The sequence below is a fragment of the Dermacentor silvarum genome, chromosome 11 (assembly GCF_013339745.2).
Source record: "Dermacentor silvarum isolate Dsil-2018 chromosome 11, BIME_Dsil_1.4, whole genome shotgun sequence".
NCBI classification, from domain to species: Eukaryota; Metazoa; Arthropoda; class Arachnida; order Ixodida; family Ixodidae; genus Dermacentor; species Dermacentor silvarum.
The window spans coordinates 79,789,389-79,811,757 of NC_051164.1; the positions used below are offsets into that span (position 1 = coordinate 79,789,389).

The following is a 22,369-nucleotide window of genomic DNA, read 5'->3' on the forward strand; positions in this document are numbered from 1 at the left end:
CGGAGAGAAAATCCTGAAGGTGGCGTCGTCACTTTACGGATAGAACGGCAAAACGTATGGCTCATTACAGAAATAGCAGCGCCGGTGTCCACAAGCGCAAGAGTTCGTACACCGTCAACAAACACTTCAATAACATTGGCGGGGGACAAGCGAGGACTTAGACAGGTTGACGACGGCGCAGCTCGTGCCTCAGAAGCTGCGGTAGTCAGTTTTCCGCCTCACCAGTGTTGTACCGACGACGCATAGGCGAAAGAGAACGGCGGCGCGGTGAGGGGGACCGACGAGCAGCAAAAGGTTGGGCATCGGAAGTGGGCTGGTGATCACGGGCGCATGTTTCAGGCTCTCGTTCTGGCTGCGTGCGATAGGGAGGTCGAAGGAGTAGTCTGGATATCTCGGCGTATTCGTGGTCGCCGCGAAGCGTCGGCGACAGAATCGCGCAACATGACCCGGAATTCCGCAAGCATAGCAGATCGGGCGGTTGTCTGCAGTGCGCCAAGGATTTGCGTACTGTGGCTGCGCCCCGAAAAGCACCGTCGCTGGTGGTCGAATTGGTGGTTGAGGGGTTAGTACTGGTTGAGGACGTGGCTTCATGACGGCATCCGCATACGTCAGAGGCGCGGCAACAGGAGCCGGAGGAGCAGCAGACGGCACCACAAATGATAGCGGCGCGGTGACACCAGTCGGCTGAAAGGCAGACGGCAAAGCCTCGGTGACCTGCTCCTGTATCACTTGTAGGATGGTTGGAGTCAGCCTAGGTGTAGGCACTTGCGTGGTCGGAAAAAATGAAAGCTGTCGAGCAACTTCCTCACGCACAAGCTCCTTAATCTGTGACAGGAGCGCCGTGTGGTCGCCGCCGATGGTCAACGCAGCGAGGGAATCGTCTGTTGACGTCTGCCGCCGAGCTAGGACGCGCTGCTTACGTAGTTCGTCGAAGCTCTGGCACAAGTTCAGACACGGTGCGTGGGTCCTTGGCCAGCAACATCTGAAAGGCGTCGTCTATGCCTTTCATGATGTGCTTTATCCTGTCTTGCTCAATCATAGAAGGATTCACGCGCTTGCACAAGTCAATGACGTCTTCAATATAGCTCGTGAAGTTCTCGCCCTGCTGCTGCGCACGTCCGCGTAGACGCTGTTCAGCGCGAAGCTTGCGCACTGCAGGGCGACCGAACACTTCCGCAAAGCTCGTCTTGAAAGCCGTCCAATTGGCGAAGTCTGACTCATGGCTACGAAACCAGAGGTTTGCGACGTGTGTTAGGTAGAACAGGACGCTGCGTAGTTTTGTAGCGTCGTCCCACTTGTTGTGCGCGCTCACCCTTTCAAACGACGTTAGCCAATCTTCTACGTCATAGTCATCGGTGCCGCTAAAGAAAGCGGGATCGCGCTGACGCAGCGCGCTTGACACGATGACCGATGGAGCTTGGGCCGCGTCTTGCTGGGTGGCGTCATCAGGCATTGTCGGAGCAGTGGTGGGCAACGTCCGGCTTCGGAGTTCCAGGTTTGAAGGGGGTACCCAGCACCTCCACCACTTTGATAAGGAGATTTACTGAGGGCAAGCGGAAGGCGAAAAACCAGTTCAGTTGCCAGAGAGCAACGGTCTCAACGCCAAGAGCTCGTGATCTGCGCTCGCGCCCTACATCTATGAGAGCGCCCCACTACTGCTTGCTCCCTGTTCTTCTTCTTCACTACAAATTTAAAAAACTTATTCTGTTACTCTTGACCTCTTAGTGCAGTACTATGTTGTGTGGCTTAATTATCTTTTTTAGTACTGCATATGCCGAAAGCCAGATCCGCAAGAAAGCATGAATATTTTACAATTGCTTTAAACTTGCTTGCACATATTTGCTTTTTCAGCAGGCAATACATACCCGTGGAGCTTCTGCTGATGGATGTGTTCAGATCAACCAACGAGTCCAGGTCAGATGCTTCCTCATCTGTTCCTGGAGGTATCCTATTGAAAATGTAATGATAAAAAAAGAAGTGTGCAAGAATATATGAAATCTAAGTGACAGCAGGAAACAAGTGAAAGAATTGAATAGTCAGATCAAATTTATGTAATATTTCTAAAAAAAAATTTAAAAAAGATTGAAAGTTGGCCAACTTTAAAGACTTATTTCTTTTGTTGTTAAACAATTTTGCTAACTTTTACCATTTGTTTACTGAATGATTTCCTGTAAAAATAAGTTGTCAGAGTTCATTTGAGAGAGATGTAAAAATGCATTTTCAGCGCTGTTGGTAAATCTAGAACATGATAGCTATCGAGCCTGTTTTCAATGAATCCAAGCGCAGTCACTAAAATCAGTGTAGCTGTCACAAACAGCCAGTTGATTGAGACCCAGACAACCAAGAAATGAACAAACGGGAGTGATGCAATCAGGATATGAATTCTAGTTCCGAGGAGTTTGCTAAGTCATCACAAGAACACTCCATGAAATATTCATAGCTCATTTGGTACCAGATAAAATAGTTCAAGGTGGGGGGCGTTGAATACTTAAGCGCAGTGCCATGAAAAATATCATGCACACAGATTAGTGCAGTTTCCTGGATGTCAAAAAAAAAAAAAAAAATGGCAGAAGGCTATTACAAGCCTCAAAAGCTTCGAGCATTGAGAATGTTCAATGAAATCCTAATCCCGCATGCTAGCGCAGGCAAGGTATTGCTCAACAGCACATATATCTACTTGCAACATTTAACAAGAGTTTCGGTGTCTCTAAGGGACCCAACAAATGAGATTACAAGTTCAATAAGCCTGAACACTTCGACATGCGTGTATGGCATCTTTAGGCCGTACTTGTAAACCGCAAAGAAAGCAGGACACAGAACAGGACGAAAATGCAAAAAGCTTTGCGTGTTCATCTCTCTCTGTGTCGCCGTCTTTACTTTTTTTTTTATGTGTTTCACAAGCACAACACCGCAAATGCAAGCAAAGCCTTGAAAACCCACCATTTGACCTTCGAGGGTTGGGCGAAGACACCATGGTTCGGAGGGCACGTGAAATAAGTGACCCCGTTGACGGATCCGTTGTTCTTGCCTTCAGGCTTGGCCAGCTCAATCCCGCACCAGTACCCTGTGCGTTCGGGCGACGGTTGCTCGGATTGTGCTTTCCACAAAAACGCACACACACACACACACACACAACACACAAAGAAGGGAGAAAAGACATGCGGGTTAAAGTCATTATGCGTCCCATTGAAACACAGACATGCAGGAAAAAAAATGCGAACGAGACATCGCGACACAAACCTGGAGCAAACTGAGTTTCGCCGAGAAAGCGTACCAATCCTTTCCTCTGCCCCACGACGACAGAATCTCCAATGGAGAGCTTGTTGTTTTTGCGGTCATAAAGGTGCTGCTTTTGTCTGATAGTTGACAGACCTGAAAATTGCATCAGAAAATTATATTTGTAGCATTTTAGCTATAGTGTCAATGGAAAAAAATGGGTGCCGCTTAGCTCAGCTAACCCTGGATATGCAAAGCGAAAGCTTGGTTTAGCCTGGTTAAGTCTTCTTGGTTTCACTTGGTTAACCTTTGATTTAGCTGTAATTATTATACTTAGGTATAAACTAATCATTAAGCAAGGTATAAATTATAAGCCAACAAGTCCGAGCATTTTGCGAGCTGCTCTTCCTCAGTCTCAAACGCTAGCTTTGCGCGCTTGGAATTCCGGACCCTCTCTAGTGAAGCAGCTCGCCGGGCGATATCCACGGGGTGGTCAGACGCCGCTTGCCGATGATGGCTCAAAGCCTCCCGCTCCCGCGCAATGCTCAGAGAGGAAGGCCTGCCCTCGCTCTCATCCTGCTCCCGCGTTTTATATAGCATGAGGGCTTCATGCTAGAATCGGCATGTCGACGATGAGCCCTTTCCTAAGCGTGTTCGCGGCGGCATTGCTCAAACGCGTTAGGACACAGTCAGTTGCTCACGAATGGCTCATACCCCCTTAAGCAATGGCTCATGCCACGTAAACGCGGCCTCCCCATTACGACGAAAGGAGAGGAGTGAAATTCTAGTCTGGAATTATTAGCGGCAACGCAGCCAGCTGTAGAAGCAGACGGCGAATGCGGGAGTAGATGAGAGTGAGCGCAGCGCTCCTGTTAGCCAGGCGCGCAGCGAGTCACGTGGTCATGCGGCGACCCGGCTGTGGAGAGCGCATGCGCCAAGCTGGCAGCGGCAGCGGCTAGCGCACACGGCGAGTCACGTGATGCGTTGCCAAGGCTACGGCGCAGCTGCAGTCAAATGAAGATCACATTGCTGGCGACGGCGAAACTCGGCTCAGCTAGGTTAGTAAAGCTTTCGCTTTAAAACATTTACAGTACAAGTGACCAGCAACCGAAGTGGTAAAACTGTGGTACAGTCAAATCTCATTTTAACAAATTTGCATTTGACATAAATAAACCTTCGTTACATCCTATATTAATTACAAGCACAGAGCCTGCACCAGCAGGAAGAGCTTAGGCCAAATTGTGTCCATGCCAAATGAACATAATATTGATGCCTCTGGCGGGCCAGCCATCAATTTTGATAACCATCAAACAGCTTGCTGTGCTAATACATGGCACGTGAGCAACCCTAAATTGCAAACAAGCTTCACACCGTAAATATCCAAACATGTATTTCGTGTGATCATACAAGATCAGCATGCTGGCTTGAGCAGCAGCTGCAGGCTAGCCAAGCCAAGCCATTGGCCAACACACACATGCACATCCAGAATTTGCCACTTCAAGTTGATCTCGCCAAGTTGCTCTTGCTGAGTCACTACTAGGTAATCGGGATACATACTTTGTGCTGCGAGCAAACAAATATTTATTTCACTGTAACAGGTAATGCCTCGGATCTTGCATTTTCAGTTTCATTGTAGCCATAAGATAGTCGAAATAAAGCATCGCCAACCAAATTTTATAGTAACTTCATTACACTCAATTGTATTGTTATACTGTTATATCAGTTATATTGAGCTTTGACTGTACTTGGCACCGATGTGCAGGAAGAAGCAAACATGTTTGCAGCACAGGGGAGGCCGGCCGTTATCTATAACATTATATATATTATATTTATATTATATTATTTATATTATATATAACATTATATCTTTATATTTCATCTTCATAGGCTGGTCAGGCATGCAAGCAAAAAATATTTTTTCCACAGTCACAACGATTTGCCAAGCTGCTTTCAAGATGCGAAAAGTGTTTATCAGCTGCAGCACTAGGCATCGCAATTTCACTGCTCTGATCCCCAGTCACTTGCGATAACAATCACAAATGATAATAATCACGCCTGCCTAAAGCACATGAACGTCGGGCTCTGCACTCTGATGTCTAAATTCACCAGGCTTGAGATAGCTCCGTGCTATGGAGGGAGTGATCAGCTTTGCAGAACAGGGCTTGGTAAAAGGGCGTATCAAAGCTGCAGACACATACGAATATTGCCACTGAAAACTGGAACACAGTGTTCACACTCTCCTGCAGGCAAGTGCAGTTGAGGCTGTACCTAATACAGTTCAATGCCAGTGTAGTCTGCACAAAATTACACAGTCTGCAGATGTAAACAAAGTGAAAGTAGTTGAATGCTCTCTAACTGAAACATTCTGGCATAAAGTCAAATGAAAGATTAATAATTCTTCCCAATGTTAATGCGCCTTGAGTGAACATCACCCACTTTTACATCTCACATATATTTTTAACGAGAGGTCACTTTCACCATAAACTGTTCTGCATACACTTAAAAGGGGAACTTCAAGAATTTAACAATAATGTTAATCTTAATGCAAAATAGCACAACTGCAGCTGTGTCACAATTTCCGTTCACTCCCTGCCTTCCCCCGAGATAATTTTCGAGTGCTGAAACCCCTGTGTGCAGGTTGCACTATCTACACAGAGGTTGGTTAAAGTGACACCGCATGGAGGCTTTTGTTTGCACACGACAGGTGGCGCAATAAAGCTTATTTGTCTCCCACCTGTTGGTGTTGCGCTCTTGTATCTTGGGCATGTTGGTACTCTAACTTGGATAGTATTTTTAGCACCAGCAGACGAGGACACAAGGAAGACGATGACAACACAATGCGCTCGTTGTTGCCCACATCTAAGCTCGTGCCTCTTGTTTTCCACCACAGTGTACCAGCACAGAAAGTCCATGCGGTTCTTGAATAAACTCCAATTCATAAATCATAAACTCCAATTCGATGAACTCGAAATTGACTACAAGGTATGTTCGAGAGACAATAATAGGAGCAAGGAGGCAAGGTCATTAATTAGCTGAATTATTATTTTTGTCAAAACTTGACTCAAAAGAACTGTATAATGCTCAGCAACCTACTGCCAATAAAGAACACCATTTGGATCTAACGCCTGCTAATGAGTTACTTAGGCAGAAACTGCATTTGATGCACTTTGGAAAAACATCTGGATCATAGCAAGTGCAGATGCCCGAAATGTCCTGCATTCAGAAAGTTTTGGGGAATTTGCTGCTGCCCCTTATTAGTCCCATCACAAACCGCTGTAAAACTACAGCACTAGTTTCTGAAACTAAAGGAAATGGCGCCCAGTACTCACCAGTCTCAATTTTTGAGGAAACATGAGACACATCCACCTTCGGGTACGAAATACTCTTTGGTGGCCGGCTTGATTTCGTAGGCGATGACACTGTGTCTACTTGAGTGCTGCCGTCGTACTTCTGAATCTTCGTTATTGGAGCGAATATCCCTGCATACATATGCATTCATGTCATCCACTAATCCCTGCTCGGACTTGAAGTGTCTGCTCTGATTTATTTCACACACAAAAAAAAAAGAACAGTTACTTGCTGCACATTTTCTCAAGCCTGCTTATGTCAGTAATAGTAGTTACAAGTGATGGCACTTTACACCCCAAGTTAACATAACAGTAAAAAGCTATGCACAGGGTTACCTACCATTCCATATTTTGCAAGGGAGTCGAAGAGTTTATCAAAAACTCTCAAGTCCAGATTTGACCCTGATGTAACAATTATTTTTCCTCATTGAGTCTTCATATTCGTGTTCAATAGGTCGAGGTTCGAATGTGCCACTTCCAAATGCTAAAACTTTTTCAACCTTTAATTTGTTCTTTGCCAGCGACTCTTCACCAACAAACATTGCTGCATTTGTCTCAACTTCTATAAGGTTTCACTCTAAGCAATTCACTCAGCTGTGATCACTGCAACAAATAAGAATTGGAAACTGGCTATGCTCAATGCTTTGCTGGTATACACTAGCTTAGTACGCTTGTAATATATGATGTTCTCGTGCTGCAGTCATTTGAGGTATGGCTGTGGCTAAGACCTTAATGCAAATGTTCAGAGCAAAAACTGAGAAAGAGAAAAAATAAACAAAAAGAAGAAAGAAGCAAATAGATGCAAGGGATTTACCATGATTCATTGGGCACTGGAAGTAAGAGACCCCACCGAGCGAGCCATCATTCTTGCCAAGCGGGTTGCACAACTCCACGCCCGCCCAGATACCAGTGGCAAAATGGATGGTCCCACAATAGCGCAGAGTGCCAACCTGGGTGTTTTTTTTGCACTGTGAATTCCCCCTTCACGTCATAAATCTGAGATATGAAGCCCTACTGAAACAATTCAACATGCAGCCTAATAATTCTATGTATTTTCCGTAACAATCTTGCGGAATCAACATGGATTTGGAATAAATTTCGCGTAAATTCCAGGAGAATCGTATGAAAAACACGAAATTATTGAGCTGCATACGGAACGTTTCATTAGGAGCACTGGCCAAGATAACAATTCTTTGCTTTCCCCTGTAACAGCTGATAACCTTTCCCACTCATACAGATTAAATTCATTGACAACTGTTCTGATCTGCAAGACAAGAAGTTTAGACAGTGCGAGCCGACTGTTTCACCATTTGTCTTACCTTGGAGCCGCCCACGGTGACTTTGTCGCCAATCTTGAGCCCCAGCGACTGCAGCAAGACGCGCCCCGTGGATGGGGAAGGAGCTGCCTCCTGTTGCTGCCCGCTGCCATCAGAGCTGTGGACTCCAGGGGGCAACGAACAGCGCAGCAGGTCACGCATGTTACATGCCGTGCTGACCTCGCTAGGAAGTGCTTCGCCTTTCCTCATCTCCGGAACACATTCTATGCAGCAAAGAAGCAAGGAAGTGCAAAAGAATGTGTTTCATCAGCAAAGGGATCCCACTGCCTAAGCTAATGCAAGTGTGGAAGAAGTTCAAGAGGAAGCTTCAGTTCTTGCCCACTTCATTCAAATGCCACATGTGAAACGTAAACTTTATCTTGTTAGGCAACCCCTGAATTGATTGTGGCTTTAAAATGAAATAAAGGTGCACACAGAGCTAGAGCTACTGTCCTCTATCCATGAAAGGTGCATGAAAGGGTCTATTATGGCACTTAACGTCTAGACACTGAACAGTGGGCCACGTAGGACACCTTAGAAAAGAGCTCCAGATTAATTTTAACCACCTGGTTCTTTAACCCCGCAAAGCCCGGATGCCATTCCACATCAAAGAAAATTAAAACAGCTTATTCACATTTATTTATGGCTATAGGGGGGTATATTGGTACAAAGAAAACAATGAAACAATAATTGTCTACACAATAATTAGTACGGAAATTAATTACTTAGTAATTGATTTGCTAAACTATCCACAACTGAGAACTCCCTCCGGTATATCAAAAACACTTGTATGGGCCCTGCATAGGGTTTCCAGTGCTTAAGTCAGAGTTTTAGGTGCCAAAATCAGCTTATCAAAAATGATACATTGGGTTTTGAAGGGTTAATGTGCACTAAAATCCATTGAAATGCGGCTGCCGCAGCCGGGAATTGAACCCACGACAACATTCTCAGCAGTGCAACATCATAGCCATTGAGCCAACCCAACATGCAGGCGGGGATGTAGCTATTACTGAACTTCGTTACTGATCTTTTCATCTGCATATCGTGAGTGCACAAGTTTTGAAAACTTCAGCCCTGCTCATGTAATTTTTATCTACAGTTGAACGTCATTGTAATGAAGTCGTATCCTATGCAAAATGCCTTTGATACATTTGATAATCGTTATAACTACCTACACCGATATTGGTAAAAAAAAACAATTGCCATAAGGTCTACACAAAAGTAATGCAAGCATGATGACTCCTACAGGCTAGCAAAGGGTCTTCTGTCAATTCTATTCGCCTCTTTGGCAGCTTGCCATGACAATACATATATAGAGAATGTGAACAGCATTAAATTATAAACACATGTATTGCAGTATCATCAGAACTTAACCATGCAATCAACATGATCACATGGAATCAGCATGTTGGCTTGCCAGCTGCAGGCCAGCAAAGTCAAACCACTGGCAAAAACTGCTTAGAATTTCACATTTTTGCTTCTAGATTACATATGTTGATCTCCGAGTGAACACATATTTGCTTCACTGCAATCGTTATTCTCTCAGATCTTGCATTTTTCAATTCATTACAGTAGCAGAATACTTATTCAAATAAAGCACGCACGGCCAACCAAATTTTACATTTGCTTCGTTACATCCAATAATTCACTATATCTGTGTTCATTATATTGAGATTAATAGTACGCCCTATTTAATACAGAAAAGAACTTTAGAAAATGCACAAGTAAATGTGCATGTCCTTCCGTGTACGTCGGCTAATGGAAAGCAGCGAGGATTGCTCAATCATTGGCCAGTTCATGAATTAGACAAAGAAACAAGAGAACTGTCCATGGACTTCACACCCACCAAAGGGAATCCTCCCTAAGCTATCCAGGCTGGTCAAACTGGCACCACAGTCCACAAGGGTTTGAGCAGCTCCCAGACACAGAGTAGCCGCTGCTATGTGGAGTGGCGTGCCACCATCAAACACCTGGCAGGGGCTGTCAATGTCTGAAAAGTATAAGAGTTACTTTGGAGGGCGCACAAAAGCACACTCAACTGACTCAGCAGAGCTTAAATGGGAGCACACCTTGTGTCAAAACTTCCAACGTCTGACTTCAAACATAGTGCAACTCCCTTGCAATTATATAAAATTTTGTCATAAGAAGCAACTTTCACATTACAGTAGATCCTTACAGTAGAATAGACAGTAGAATTACAGTAGAATAGACAGTAAGGGACATTGAAAATCAGTTCACCTTGCCAGTTCAGCAGAGGTGCACTGGAATCTGTGGGAGATAAAACAACACTCCCCAAGCTGTTGGAGAATGCATCTAAAAATGTTCGCCTCGAATGGGTTCTAATTGATTACTTTCTAGTGACTCTCATAAAAAATAGCAATAGTTCATATTGTAATAGCAATAGCAAAGTTGATATTATGTTTTGCATATCAGACAAAAATATGGAATCTTGGCATTCATAAAGCATATTCCTGAAAAATTAAGGAGTGAAATGAAATTAAATGACGAAGTTTAACTAAAAGAATGTGTCAAGATCAGCTGAAATAACTGCAAGTGGATTCGTGTGTGCATACTGCAATTCCTGCAATACCTAACGAATTTAAGTGTACCAGAGAATCGGAAGAATACCAACATTATACTAATCCATAAGAAGGGAGGATGTTACAGAATTGGAAAATTATAGGCCCATTAGCTTGCTTTCAGTAGTGTATAAAATATTCACCAAGATAATTTCCAATAGAATCAGGGCAACACTTGACTTCAGCCAACCAAGAGAACAGACTGGTTTCAGGAAGGGATATTCTACAATGGATCACATCCATGCCATCAATCAGGTAATCGAGAAATCTGCGGAGTACAATAAAACTCTCTATATGGCTTTGATAGATTATTAAAAAGCATTTGATTCAGTAGAGATACCAGCAGTAATAGAGGCATTGTATAATCAAGAAGTACAGGAGGCATACATGAATATCTTGGGAAATATCTACAGGGATTCCACAGCTACCTTGGTTCTCCACAAGAAAAGTAGAAAGTTACCTATCAAGAAAGGGGTCAGGCAAGGAGACACAATCTCTCCAATGCTATTCACTGCATGCTTAGAAGTATTATTCAAGCTCTTAGACTGGGAAGGCTTAGGAGTGAGGATCAACGGTGAATATCTCAGCAACCTTCGGTTTGCAGATGACAGCAACAATGGAGATGAATTACAACAAATGACCGAGGACCTTAATCGAGAAAGTGTAAGAGTGGGCTTGAAGATTAATACGTAGAAGACAAATATAATAGACAGCTTTACTATAGCGTACGCCACTAACAGCGTACGTAATAGTACAGCGTACGCTAAGCAGCGCACGTTTATTACAGCTTTAGTTGGCCTGCAAGATCTTCCAATCTCAGAGGCCATATGCCATCGTCGCGCCTATCTCTCGACTTCACCGATAGGTGGCGCTGAGTTTCACTCGTTAGGCTTCATGTCGTTTGAAACGAGAAGCGATCTCGAAAACTCCACAAGGTTATTCATAATACGCTGTCGTCAAAGCGGCCTGAGACTAAGTGAAAGCCATTTACGCAGTCATTTGCTGCAAACGAAGTGAATTCTACAAAAGCCACGCCAAATTCAATTCGAAGTGGGCAGCGGGGACCACCGTCATGTTTTACGTAAACTACACAAGCCACGCAAAGACGGTAACACTAAATCTGAGAAATAGCGTGCGTACGCTATACGCTATGGGCCGTATAGCAGTTCTGCGCATGCGCAGTGACGACCAGCTATTTTATAGCGTACTCTAAACTAAAACTGTCTAATGTTCAATAGCTTGGCAAGGGAACAAGAATTCAGGATTGCCAGTCAGCCTCTTGAATCTGTAAAGGAGTATGTTTATCTAGGTCTATTACTCACAGGGGACCCTGATCATGAGAAGGAAACTTACAGAAGAATAAAATTAGGCTGGAGTGCATACGGCAGGCATTGCAATATCCTGACTGGGAGCTTACCACTGTCATTGAAAAGAAAAGTGCGCAATCACTGCTTTCTACCGGTGCTAACATATGGGGCAGAAACTTGGAGGTTAACAAAGAAGCTCGAGAGTAAGTTAACGACCACACAAAGAGCGATGGAACGAAAAATGTTAGGCCTAACATTAAGAGACAGGAAGTCAATGGTGTGGATCAGAGAGCAGACGGGGATAGCCAATATTCTAATTGACATTAAAAGTAAGAAATGAAGCTGGGCAGGCCATGTAATGCGTAGGATGGATAACCGGTGGACCATTAGAGTTACAGAAGGGTACCAAGAGAAGAGCAGTCGAGGACGGCAGAAAACTAGGTGGAGTGATGAAGTTAGGAAATTTGCAGGCGCAAGTTGGAATCAGTTAGCTTAAGACAGGGGTAATTGGAGATCTCAGGGAGAGGCCTTCGTCCTGCAGTGGACATAAATAGAGGCTGATGATGATGATGACTGCAATTCAGGTGTAGTCCAAATGACTATCAGTGTATGTGTAAAAAGTGCATATGATATGCAATGCTATCTAACATCAAGCTCCATCTTCATAAAAACACAAAACCTAAAATTGAGACGTCCAGTATACTTAAATCTTGGTGGTCAGGTGCCAAGCCCTTCTTGTGACACGAAAATATTGGTTCCAGTCAGATAGATGTGCATGTGCTCAGGTTTGCTTGGTTATTTTGGTAGGTAGCGCCAGTTTCCGGGAATTTTTCAACTAATAGGTGCACTTCCCAGAGTCTCCAGACAAGGGCAGCACTATTTTAACGGCACTTGAAGCAATTTTTGTGTGATTTATAGCACTAAGCGCTGACATGATGGTGACATTTTCTGCACGTGCAACTTATAGACAAAACTCACATTAGTTCAGTGATCAGAAGATAAATTTAATGCCGAGGATTAATATAGTCCTCCATCAGGTGATCAGAAAATGTCCACAGAGTGCGTTGTTTACAGTGATAGGAAAAAGAAAGGTCGATTGTATTATACTGCAAGACCTGCAGTGCAAATCTTTGCCTTGCCCTAGGAGAGTACTTCAAGCACTACCACGCAGTGCTCAAGTACTGTTGAGAGCCTCCAGAATAAACATTTTTCTAAAATAAATCACTGATCATGTGTTTGCTTACCTGAGAGCTTTTTCTGCATGGCATTCAAAATGCACAAAATGGCTCCTGACTGGTATGACCCCATATTGGGTAAACTGCTCATGACCACAATGAGTCAAGATTACTGAATTTCAATCTGAAATATTATGACAGCGGTTATGGTGTTGTGTTTCGTTAATGTCAAATTAAACAGTTCACACAGGATTAAGCCTTCTTAAAGGTGCATTCCTTTCTAATTCCACACATGGCCGCTGTCTTGATCTTCCTTGCACTGCTAGTTTTCACCATCAGCCAGTACCAACTCCCCAAGTTTTCTCTCCTCTATAGGCAAGTTACAAAGTTACTTTACTTACCCGACCTCTTAGATGCCTTCAGCAGCAATTCAATCACAGGAGGAACATCAAAGTATGCGGCATAATGAAGCGGGGCCATGTCTGTCCAACGACAGCGCAATGTAGGATCTGCACCATAATCCAGAAGGATGCCCACAGTTTGCGTCGAGCTCGTCAGGTCACCGACACCAGTGGCCCCAGACTTGCAGGCATAGTGCAGAAGCGTCATGTCTGTCAGGCCGTCGCGATCATTGACGTGAGCCCCACGCTTCAAAACCTGCACCATAACAACATTTCCATGCTTTAAAATGTGAAGGAGGGAGGGGGAGAGATGTGATAATAGAAAGGCAGAGAGGTTAACCAGACTGAGCCCAGCTGGCGACCCTGCACTGGGAAAGGGGACTATACACAATTTCATACATAGCAGGCAACACTACAAATGCTAAAGAGACTTCTCACACTGCTGGCATTCATAACCCAGTCAAAAAAACCCATTGAGTCCAGTTGGATTTTTCAATGGGACTCAACTGGTTCCAGTTGGACATCATTGGAGGTCCAAGTTCCAATTGGGCATCATGAGAAGTCCAGTTGGTTCCAGTTGGACATCACTGGAGCTTGGTATACCAATTGGTCCCAACTGGACCCAATTGGAAGTCGCTGTGTAATCTCGCAAAACAACGAAATAGTTGATTTAATAACAGCACAATTATAATGTGAGTTTTAAAGTAAAAGATCTTTGTGTTTTGGTGTGATCAATGGAGAGAAGCATTTAGCTTTCTCTCAAGTTAAAAATCTATCTTGAAATTTTATCATATTCTCATGAATCACTGGCACCATTTGGTCACCCAAATTTTGCTCACATATATGGCACCTGACATACATCTCTCATAGTGAAGTGGTGCGGGTAGGATATGTCATTTAAGAGAATTGCAGTAGTGTGTTCATGCATGATATATGCTTTTCGAAAGGAGTTTCAAGTATATCTGTGTCATGTCAAGGTTAGGGCCCATCTAGGCTTTTTTTTTTCTTTCCTTCATTTTTCATGTTGGTCCCAACGAGTCCAATTCAGAGACCAATTGAGTCCAATTGTGCTAAAAAAACGATTGATCCAATTGGACCTGTTGAATATTTCCAATGGGTGTCCCAAAACACAATTGGAACTATTTAATTGGTTCCATTTGGAAATTTTCAACTGGTTTGAGCAAACTTTTTCTGACTGGGAACCAAGGAGTAGTGTGTCACCTTTGAGAGAAAGATATGGGTATGCATCATGCTGCATCTCATACTTTTATAATGCAAAAGATGGCATAATGATTACATCAATGGCATCACAGACCCGAGCCTATTTACCACTAAATGAGCAGAATGGCACACCGCTTCCACTTGCAACCAAAAACATAGTATGTCGCATACTGGAAGCACAAAGGTGGATAAATAATGTATGATTTGCTGTAACCTTACATCCAAATGTTGCACTTGCAATATATTCCATAAAAAATGTCGGATCAATAACTGCTGCACTGCAAAATGTACAGAGTGAGACTCGACCAGACTCATTGTTTAGCTTCCATAGCATTGCCTGCTAAGCCTAAAATGATGTATAAAGATTGTGTAGGAGGAAAGAAAAAAAATGTTGATGGCAAGCACGCACAGGCTGAAGAGTTCATCGTTCAGTTTGTCATAAGCAGTCATATAGCCTCGTGCACCTCGAGAAACGCAGCGATGCTTTTGTGGCTTTGTGGATCGAATGTCAGACCCTACGAAGATCAAAGGCTTGCCCTTCGGACCACTTTAGGGAAATGAGATGAGAGAGAAATGAAATGAGAAATGAGAGAAGAGATCACGGCCTTGTGCATTTATGATGTTCTAAATGTGAACTTCTCCAGGTGTCCCCATGCCCTCATAAGCACCAGGAGATTAGTTAATGAGAAAATTGTGGCAGGGTATGGTAAAGCACAGTCCTGAGTAGTAATAAACCGCAACTACATCTGCGCGAAAGCAACAAATGAAATGACTATGTCATTTTGATGCTGTTCAAGTACACAAAAGTTCTTGACATTGCCTTAAGCAATGCTATTTGCAGCCTAACAGCTTCACTACAATTTCTTTGATGAGCACACCCTGTTACATTTCTGGCAACACAAACAAATGTTATTAAATGTCCACAAATATCTTGTAACAAGTAGCAGCTTCACCTCGTGGAGATTAATTGCACCTGGCAATGGCAATAACTATTCTTAGTTGACGCAACATATTAATTGTGATGGTAACATTCAGCCAATTACAATTACACAGATAGTCATCAATGCTTCATGGCAAAACACCATGTACCGGCAGAACAAAATGTGTTTGCCCACTCCAGCAGTTTTGCGTATTGTCTTGTGGCAACGCTACCCTATTCATCTTGATACTGGAGCGCGCACACAAGAAACAAGGACAATAAAGCAAAGGTAACGGTTTCAGTAAGGAAAGGGAACAGTTTCAAGATGAATAGTTACCAAGTCGCCCAACTTTCAGTACTTTTACAACACTACCCTACTCCAAGTATGGAGGCACCTAGATGCTATAGATTTTTTACGGTGTCAGATGCCTCACGTCGGTGAATCCCGGGTGTGAGGCATCTGACACCGTAAGTGTATGACGTGTATAATAACTACAGAATAATAACATACTGAATCAAAGTATATTATTGAGACCAGTGTTTCACGAAAAAGTTAAAGTGCCTTCATAGCACGGGACGCACAGGCAGCACTGGTCCATGGCCCAAGTTACACGTCATGGTTCAAGGCATGAATTCAGTGCGGGCTTTATTACAATGATCTTATGAAGTGTGAAAAGGCTGCAAGTGTCGCTTCTATACCGGCTGTGGTTGGGAGTGGCTTTCACGAAGGCGTACTGTGCTTTGATTGGAATGTCCGAAAGTGTCACGTGCGACGTCTGCGGCAGCGAAGAGAACATAGAACATTTATTGTGTCACTGCGATCGATTTCAGTCGGAAAGACAAACTTTATCGAACGCATTGCGACGACTTGACGATCGACCGTTGTCCGTGCAGGTGCTCCTTGAAGACCGTCCCCATCGCTCGTCGGCCCACAAAGCTGTGAAGGCACTGTTGTCTTTCTTGAGGACGACTGGCCTATGTGAACGCCTTTGAATTGCTCAGGCCCTCCGCGTGCGTGCACGAGCTCACCGTGCCCCCCCCCCCCCCCTTCCTCTCGCTATCTCATCTTTCTATTCCCTGTTTCCCGTCCCCCAGAGTAAGGTAGCCAACCAGACGCATTTCTGGTTAACATCCCTGCCTTCTCTTTCTCTCCTCTTTCTCCTCTTCCTCCTTACGGTGTCAGAAAGGACCACGCTCTGGTTGCAGCGGCTTGCATTGCACTTTTTTGGCCAAGGCAGTATATTCCACCATTGGCAAACACCAGGGTTCCCAAACTACTTATACAGAGAACCCATTACAAGGGCCATGTTCAAGGAGATGCCATGATTAAACTCAAACTGTGCAAGTTACATCATTGCTAAAATGAATTGCTTCGGAACACAGCCCCGAAGCGAAAAAGCTGTAGTTGCTTACCTCCGTACAGAGCGTCTTGATGTCCTTCTGGGTGCGCGGCACCCACTGGCGAAGGATGGCAAAGATCTCGGGCACAGTGGTGTCCTCGCTGTGCAGGATGTTGAGACAGTTAGGGCAATCGGTGTCGAAGAACGGCACGTCCAGCATGCGACACTGCGGGCATGCCGGAGCATCTGTAGGCTGGTACACGATGGCATGCTGCCTTGACACATGGCTCCCCCTCCTGGCACCATCTCTGCTGTCTTCAGCATCACCGACACCCATGGTGGCTGTCCCTGAGGAAATTGGCAAGTGTCCTCAACCTGCCGAAAAACAGTTCACCTGCTTATGACTCGTATAGTTTAAAGGAGAGAGGTTCTTTAATGAGAACTGTAGAGGTTTGCATGGCGGTACGTTTAGTGTGGCACTCCAGGCGAAGACAATGATCAATGAAATGGTATGCACAGAACATACAACACACAAATAACCAACACAAAACACACAACATACAGAATTAAAATATATTATTGAGACCAGTGTTTCACGAAAAAGTTAAAGTGCCTTCATAGCACGGGACGCACAGGCAGCACTGGTCCACGGTCCAAGCTACACGTCGTGGTTCAAGGCATGAATTCAGTGCGGGCTTTATTACAATGATCTTTTGAAGTGTGAAAAGGCTGCAAGTGTGAGCTATGCCCCCTCATACATTTTTGCAGTGCACAGTGGCAATGCTGTCCACTTGATTTCATAAAAGATTTCGTATTGGCAATGTTCAGTTAAACACGGTGCAGAGATGCATGACCAAGCTTGTCATGCATGTCAGCCCGTCATGCGCCATTATTTGTACAGCATTTAATTCACTGCTTCACTTCCTGTACATTCCAACATTTGCGTCAGATCTGCATAATCATAAACCATATTAATGAGCCACATGACAAATGGTTCCACCCATTTTTCCATGCGAGAGGCAACAGTTTACCTGCCCAAATCTTCCTCTGACTTAGACGCCACGAACATCCACACAAGCAACAAACTTATCAAATGTGTTAATGGAAGAAATTACATGGGAAGTGCATGCACATAGAGCCGCATTCAAACACTCAATGTTTTCAGTTTTTGCTCCCTCCAAGTAAGTACACATCAAGCACGTATGAATAAAAGGCTGAAATGACCTTTTTTTGAGACCGCTTTATACGCAAAAGGGAGATAATGGTCAGCCGTACTATACACGCACGAAAACCCCACCTGCAAGTTTTGAAATCAATCATCTGTAACGCTGGACAGCGTCATTCAATCCGTGTCATAGTAGGCAGTACAAGCTGGTGAGCAAATGAAATGCTGCTCTTTCTATCTCTAGACGCCCCCTCCATTCTTTTTTTCGTTTTGAACCAGCAGTTGCCAGAAAAGCGAAAGTAAATAAAATATATCCGAGAAACCCCGCTGTTACCTATTAAGCAGAGAAACCACAAGATTTGTTTGAGCTACCGTGGTTAGAAGCTGCAGGATCACACAGGGCGTTCTTATGACGTTTTAGTGCAACAAATGCCACGATTCCACTGCAATACGCAGGGCTACCAGCAAAAAGCAGAAACAATGCACAGTTATCCGTCGCGCTGAAACGCGACGACCCCGGCCGTGAAATACAAGCAGGCAAGCCTCAGAAATTTACAAAACGTAACCTATTTAGACGAAGTGTTCTCCACAGACGTTTCGCAGTGCAACTAACATGCCTGAACGGCTCTTTTTTTTTTTTTTTTTATGCATCTACTGGAGTTTAACAATTGAAAAGCACCTGTGCCTCATCAAACGCGCCGACTTGCGCGGGCACGGAAACACATAAACGATATAAGACGTGTCACTTGCCAGAGGTCTTGCGGTGTACGCACCTCACGCCGATGATGTCGTCGTACCGGTGACCTGCGTTTTGCCAACTTGGTCAACAGCAGTCACGCATAACACAACGAGGTCGCTAACACCGTGCACAGATAAAAACGAAAACAGAAGCCGGGCGCTCGCCCGTCGCGTACTTTCCGCAATCGACGGTAGGTGACAGCACCTTTTCTTTTTCCCCATTGTTATGGACTCGCGTTTCGCCTACGGTCTAGATCTGGTCAAGAGTTGCCCGGACAAGCGTCGGTCTCGATCACGGTGTTACACCACCGTTCTATCGATAGACTATAACCGAAACTGCGGCAAATTTTGGATATGTCTGAACAGTTAAGACGAATTCTCGTTTAATGCAAGCGCTTTATTCAGTATGTCTGCTATTTCGCAAACCCAGCTTGCACGAGAGCTATCTCGGAATCGGCATTGCAAGCGCGCGATCAGCTCCTCGAGAGCCCTACGAGTGAGGCATCACACTTTCCACATACATTAATCACCACCTGCAACAGTCCGAAAATCTCGTGTCAGATATTGCTCACGAGGGTTGCAATGCGGGCTTGCTGGTAACGCATCTTGGAGGGTTTACGGTAGCGCGATTAAAAGACAGGACAAAAGAAGACACACAAGGACACACACAGCGCCGAATGTGTCCCTGTGTCTTCTTTTGTCCTGTCTTATAATCGCACTACCGTAAACCCTCTCAGATATTGCAACGTGCTGAACAATCAAAAGGCGTATATATATGCGCTCTATAAAACACTTTGTGGTGTATTTTGTGACACAACGCGATTTGCCTTATACTGCTGCGTGCCCGGAGCTTGATCACGAACGGCACTCGCGTTATCAGAGTGACATAGCGTTCTTGACAGTTAAATAGCAAGCGCAATGCTTTCAAGTAAGGAAACGCAAGCAAGACAGATGACGATTATTGTTGTGACAAAAAACTCCCCAAAGGGTGTAATTGTTTTAGAGTGTACATTCTAAAAACGTACACCATTTGGGGCTTAACTTCACCCCAAACCCGTATCGCCACCATTCGTTTCGCCGTCGCTTTGCGCTTGCTATTTTATTATTAAGAACGCTATGTCACTCTGATATGTCACTCTGATCACTCAAATGCGCTTGGAGTGTCCATATAATTGCTATCGCAATAAAATGATTGACTGATAGAGACGCAGTAAATACTGATGGATTCCGGATTAATTTGGTTACCACTGGGCTATATGCACCAAAGTCAAGTACAAGCGTTTCTGCATCCGGCTCGAGCTCAACAAGAGAAGTGACAAAGAGAGCAAATCCAGACGAGCACGTGGCAAGAAACAAAAAAAAAAAAAAAAAAAAAAAACATTTGCGCTGTCATTACACGTATTTCTTTATTTAGGGTGAAAACCACGCAATTGCGCTTCTTTACCTGCAGTACCAAATTCATCTGCACCATTCGTATGGAGGCAGTGACGCCTGCAGAGCCCGCCTCCAACGTAATTTTTACTCTCTTCCATTGGCACTACATCGTAAGGAACATTGCGCCATTTTGAAGTCAATGTCTTCCTTGGTGACTTCCACCACTTTCCAGTATCGGGTATCTATCCTTTTTTCGTGGGCCGATCCCGAAGAAAGTGCGGTCTAAAATGTGGTCGAATCCCGTAGGTAGCGCAGCCTAAATGTGGGCCGTTCCCGTTGGTATGTGCAATCTAAAAATGTGGGTCGATGCCGAGTGAAGTGCAGTAAACGAAATTAAGCACTTTGGGATGACGTGCATGGAGTGCCGCGCGCTGGCAGTGACTCCGTCCCATTTTCACGCCCAACTCACCAGGCAGACATTGATCGCCGTCAACTATAGGTTGAATCGCCTTCCAACTTTTAATGCGTTAGCATTAGGAGTGTCAAAGTAGAAAAAGGTGCATGTGTGTGAAGTCTGGGAAACCGGTCACGCCTACAGAGGTATACCGGTTGTCCCACGTAGTAACTTCAGCCAAACTACAGTGCCTAGAATATACTTGCAAGTATATTCTAGGCACTGTAGCCAAAAATTACCAGAATATTCAAATGCCGCGCAGCGGGACAGAACCAAGGTAATGCTGTTTGCCGTTGCTTAGAGATACTCATCAATTCATCATTTTAATAGCGGAGCTGTTTAAGCTCTTGGTTGCGCCACGTAGTGCGAGCATAAACTGCTCCTGGCGATGACGTCACCGCGCGTTGCCGAGCAACCACCTCTGATAAGTGGTTCTTGAGGGAAAGGGAAAGGTTGGCGCCTCTCGGAGTGGCGTGTGCTTCGCCTCCTCTCCGTGTCATGCACATGTTGCCTTGACATGGGACGTCAAGGTGAGGGAAGGAGAGCATGCGTGCGGCGCGCTCTATGCTCGGGAGAGAGAGACAGAAAGAAATTGTAGCAGCACCAACGAGGCAACGCGCAGGGCTGCCGCCGACGCCGTCCGCGTTTCCCGCGTTCGCACCGAACGCGCGCTGTGTCCGTGCAGCAGGCGCCTCTGGCGGCGCCTCGGCAGGCCAGTGGAGTCTCGGAATAGGGACCCACCCACCCGCTCCCAACACCCCTTTCCTGTCCAATCAATAAAATGTTATTCTCTCTCTCGGCAGGTTTCGACCAGCCACGCCACGGCAAGTGTGGAGGCCACCGGTGGTTAAGATATATAAGGGTGCGCCAGCCCCGGCCACGGCAAGTGTGGAGGCCACGGTGTAAGATATATAAGAGTATATATCTTACACCGTGGTGGAGGCGCAGCTTGGCCTTGACGTCACCGGGGAGATAAAGCTCGGAGCCGTCGCGACGGCGGGAGAACTCTCGTTGACTCTGTGTACATGTAGCCTTCACGTGGGACGACCAAAGAAGATCCGGACACCTGAAGAAGCCGCTCATCTTGAAGCGCGTCGCGCGGCCAAGCGAGAATCTGCGCGTCGGCGGCGAGCCGCTTAGCAGCACTTAGCATTTCCTAGCAAAACTTAGCCAAGCCTAGTAAAACCTGGAAGAAGCTAGGCCGATCACCAGCACCGCTGTTTACTCCAGCCTTGCACCACAAGTGCAAGCTGGCCACATTTTTTTTTTTTGCATTCCACCAAATTATATAATTAGACTTGATTAATCAACTTCTCCAATATTATAATTCGATGAAAAAGTGTCAATGAGAAAATTGTAGAGCAACATGAAAAACTCCTGATCCAGCTTTCTGCTGCTCAATGTGTATTGCATAAAATGGTTTTTCCAAGCATGAAAGAAGCCCGCGAATACACGAAAGCCGGGCGACGGCCACTCGCGGCACTTCGCGTGTGTTTGCGGGCATCTCTCGTGCTAGGAAAAAAACTTTTATGTCCCACGTATTGAGCAATACATAGCTGCTTAGTAATACAAACACTGCTTAACTGCTACACAAACAACGCAAGGAATGCATATTATGAGCATGATATATATCGAGATGGAATATACCAATTCACTAACTTCGCACATATGACAACAGAAGAGATAATTAATACTAAGAGTAAAATAAAAAGTATATAGGCGCCCTGGCAAGCGCGTATAGTTTCCTGTAACACATAATATGCAAACGCTACAAAATGTTTACATCTTTTGAGGATTAGATTGTCCCCAAACAATGA

The 22,369-nt window shown here is 44.8% G+C and overlaps 1 protein-coding gene across 3 annotated transcripts in view; it reads right to left on the reverse strand.

Moving 5' to 3' along the window:
- LOC119433249 (CAP-Gly domain-containing linker protein 3) overlaps nt 1-18,880 on the reverse strand; it is a 28,969-nt gene extending 10,089 nt beyond the window's left edge. Inside the window, exons 1-10 of one of the 3 annotated variants that reach the window (XM_037700393.2) lie at nt 18,760-18,879; nt 16,895-17,196; nt 13,342-13,597; nt 9,726-9,869; nt 7,883-8,103; nt 7,378-7,513; nt 6,546-6,695; nt 3,241-3,372; nt 2,941-3,064; nt 1,866-1,948 (exon numbers count right to left, since the gene is read on the reverse strand). In XM_037700393.2, the coding sequence (XP_037556321.1) occupies nt 1,866-1,948; nt 2,941-3,064; nt 3,241-3,372; nt 6,546-6,695; nt 7,378-7,513; nt 7,883-8,103; nt 9,726-9,869; nt 13,342-13,597; nt 16,895-17,158 (1,510 nt within the window). In that variant the 5' untranslated portion in view covers nt 17,159-17,196; nt 18,760-18,879. Of the gene's footprint in view, nt 1-1,865; nt 1,949-2,940; nt 3,098-3,240; nt 3,373-6,545; nt 6,696-7,377; nt 7,514-7,882; nt 8,104-9,725; nt 9,870-13,341; nt 13,598-16,894; nt 17,197-18,759 lie in introns of all 3 variants that reach the window. The other 2 variants (XM_037700391.2, XM_037700396.2) reach the window with 2 other exon arrangements.
- Between the last annotated feature and the right edge of the window lie 3,489 nt (nt 18,881-22,369).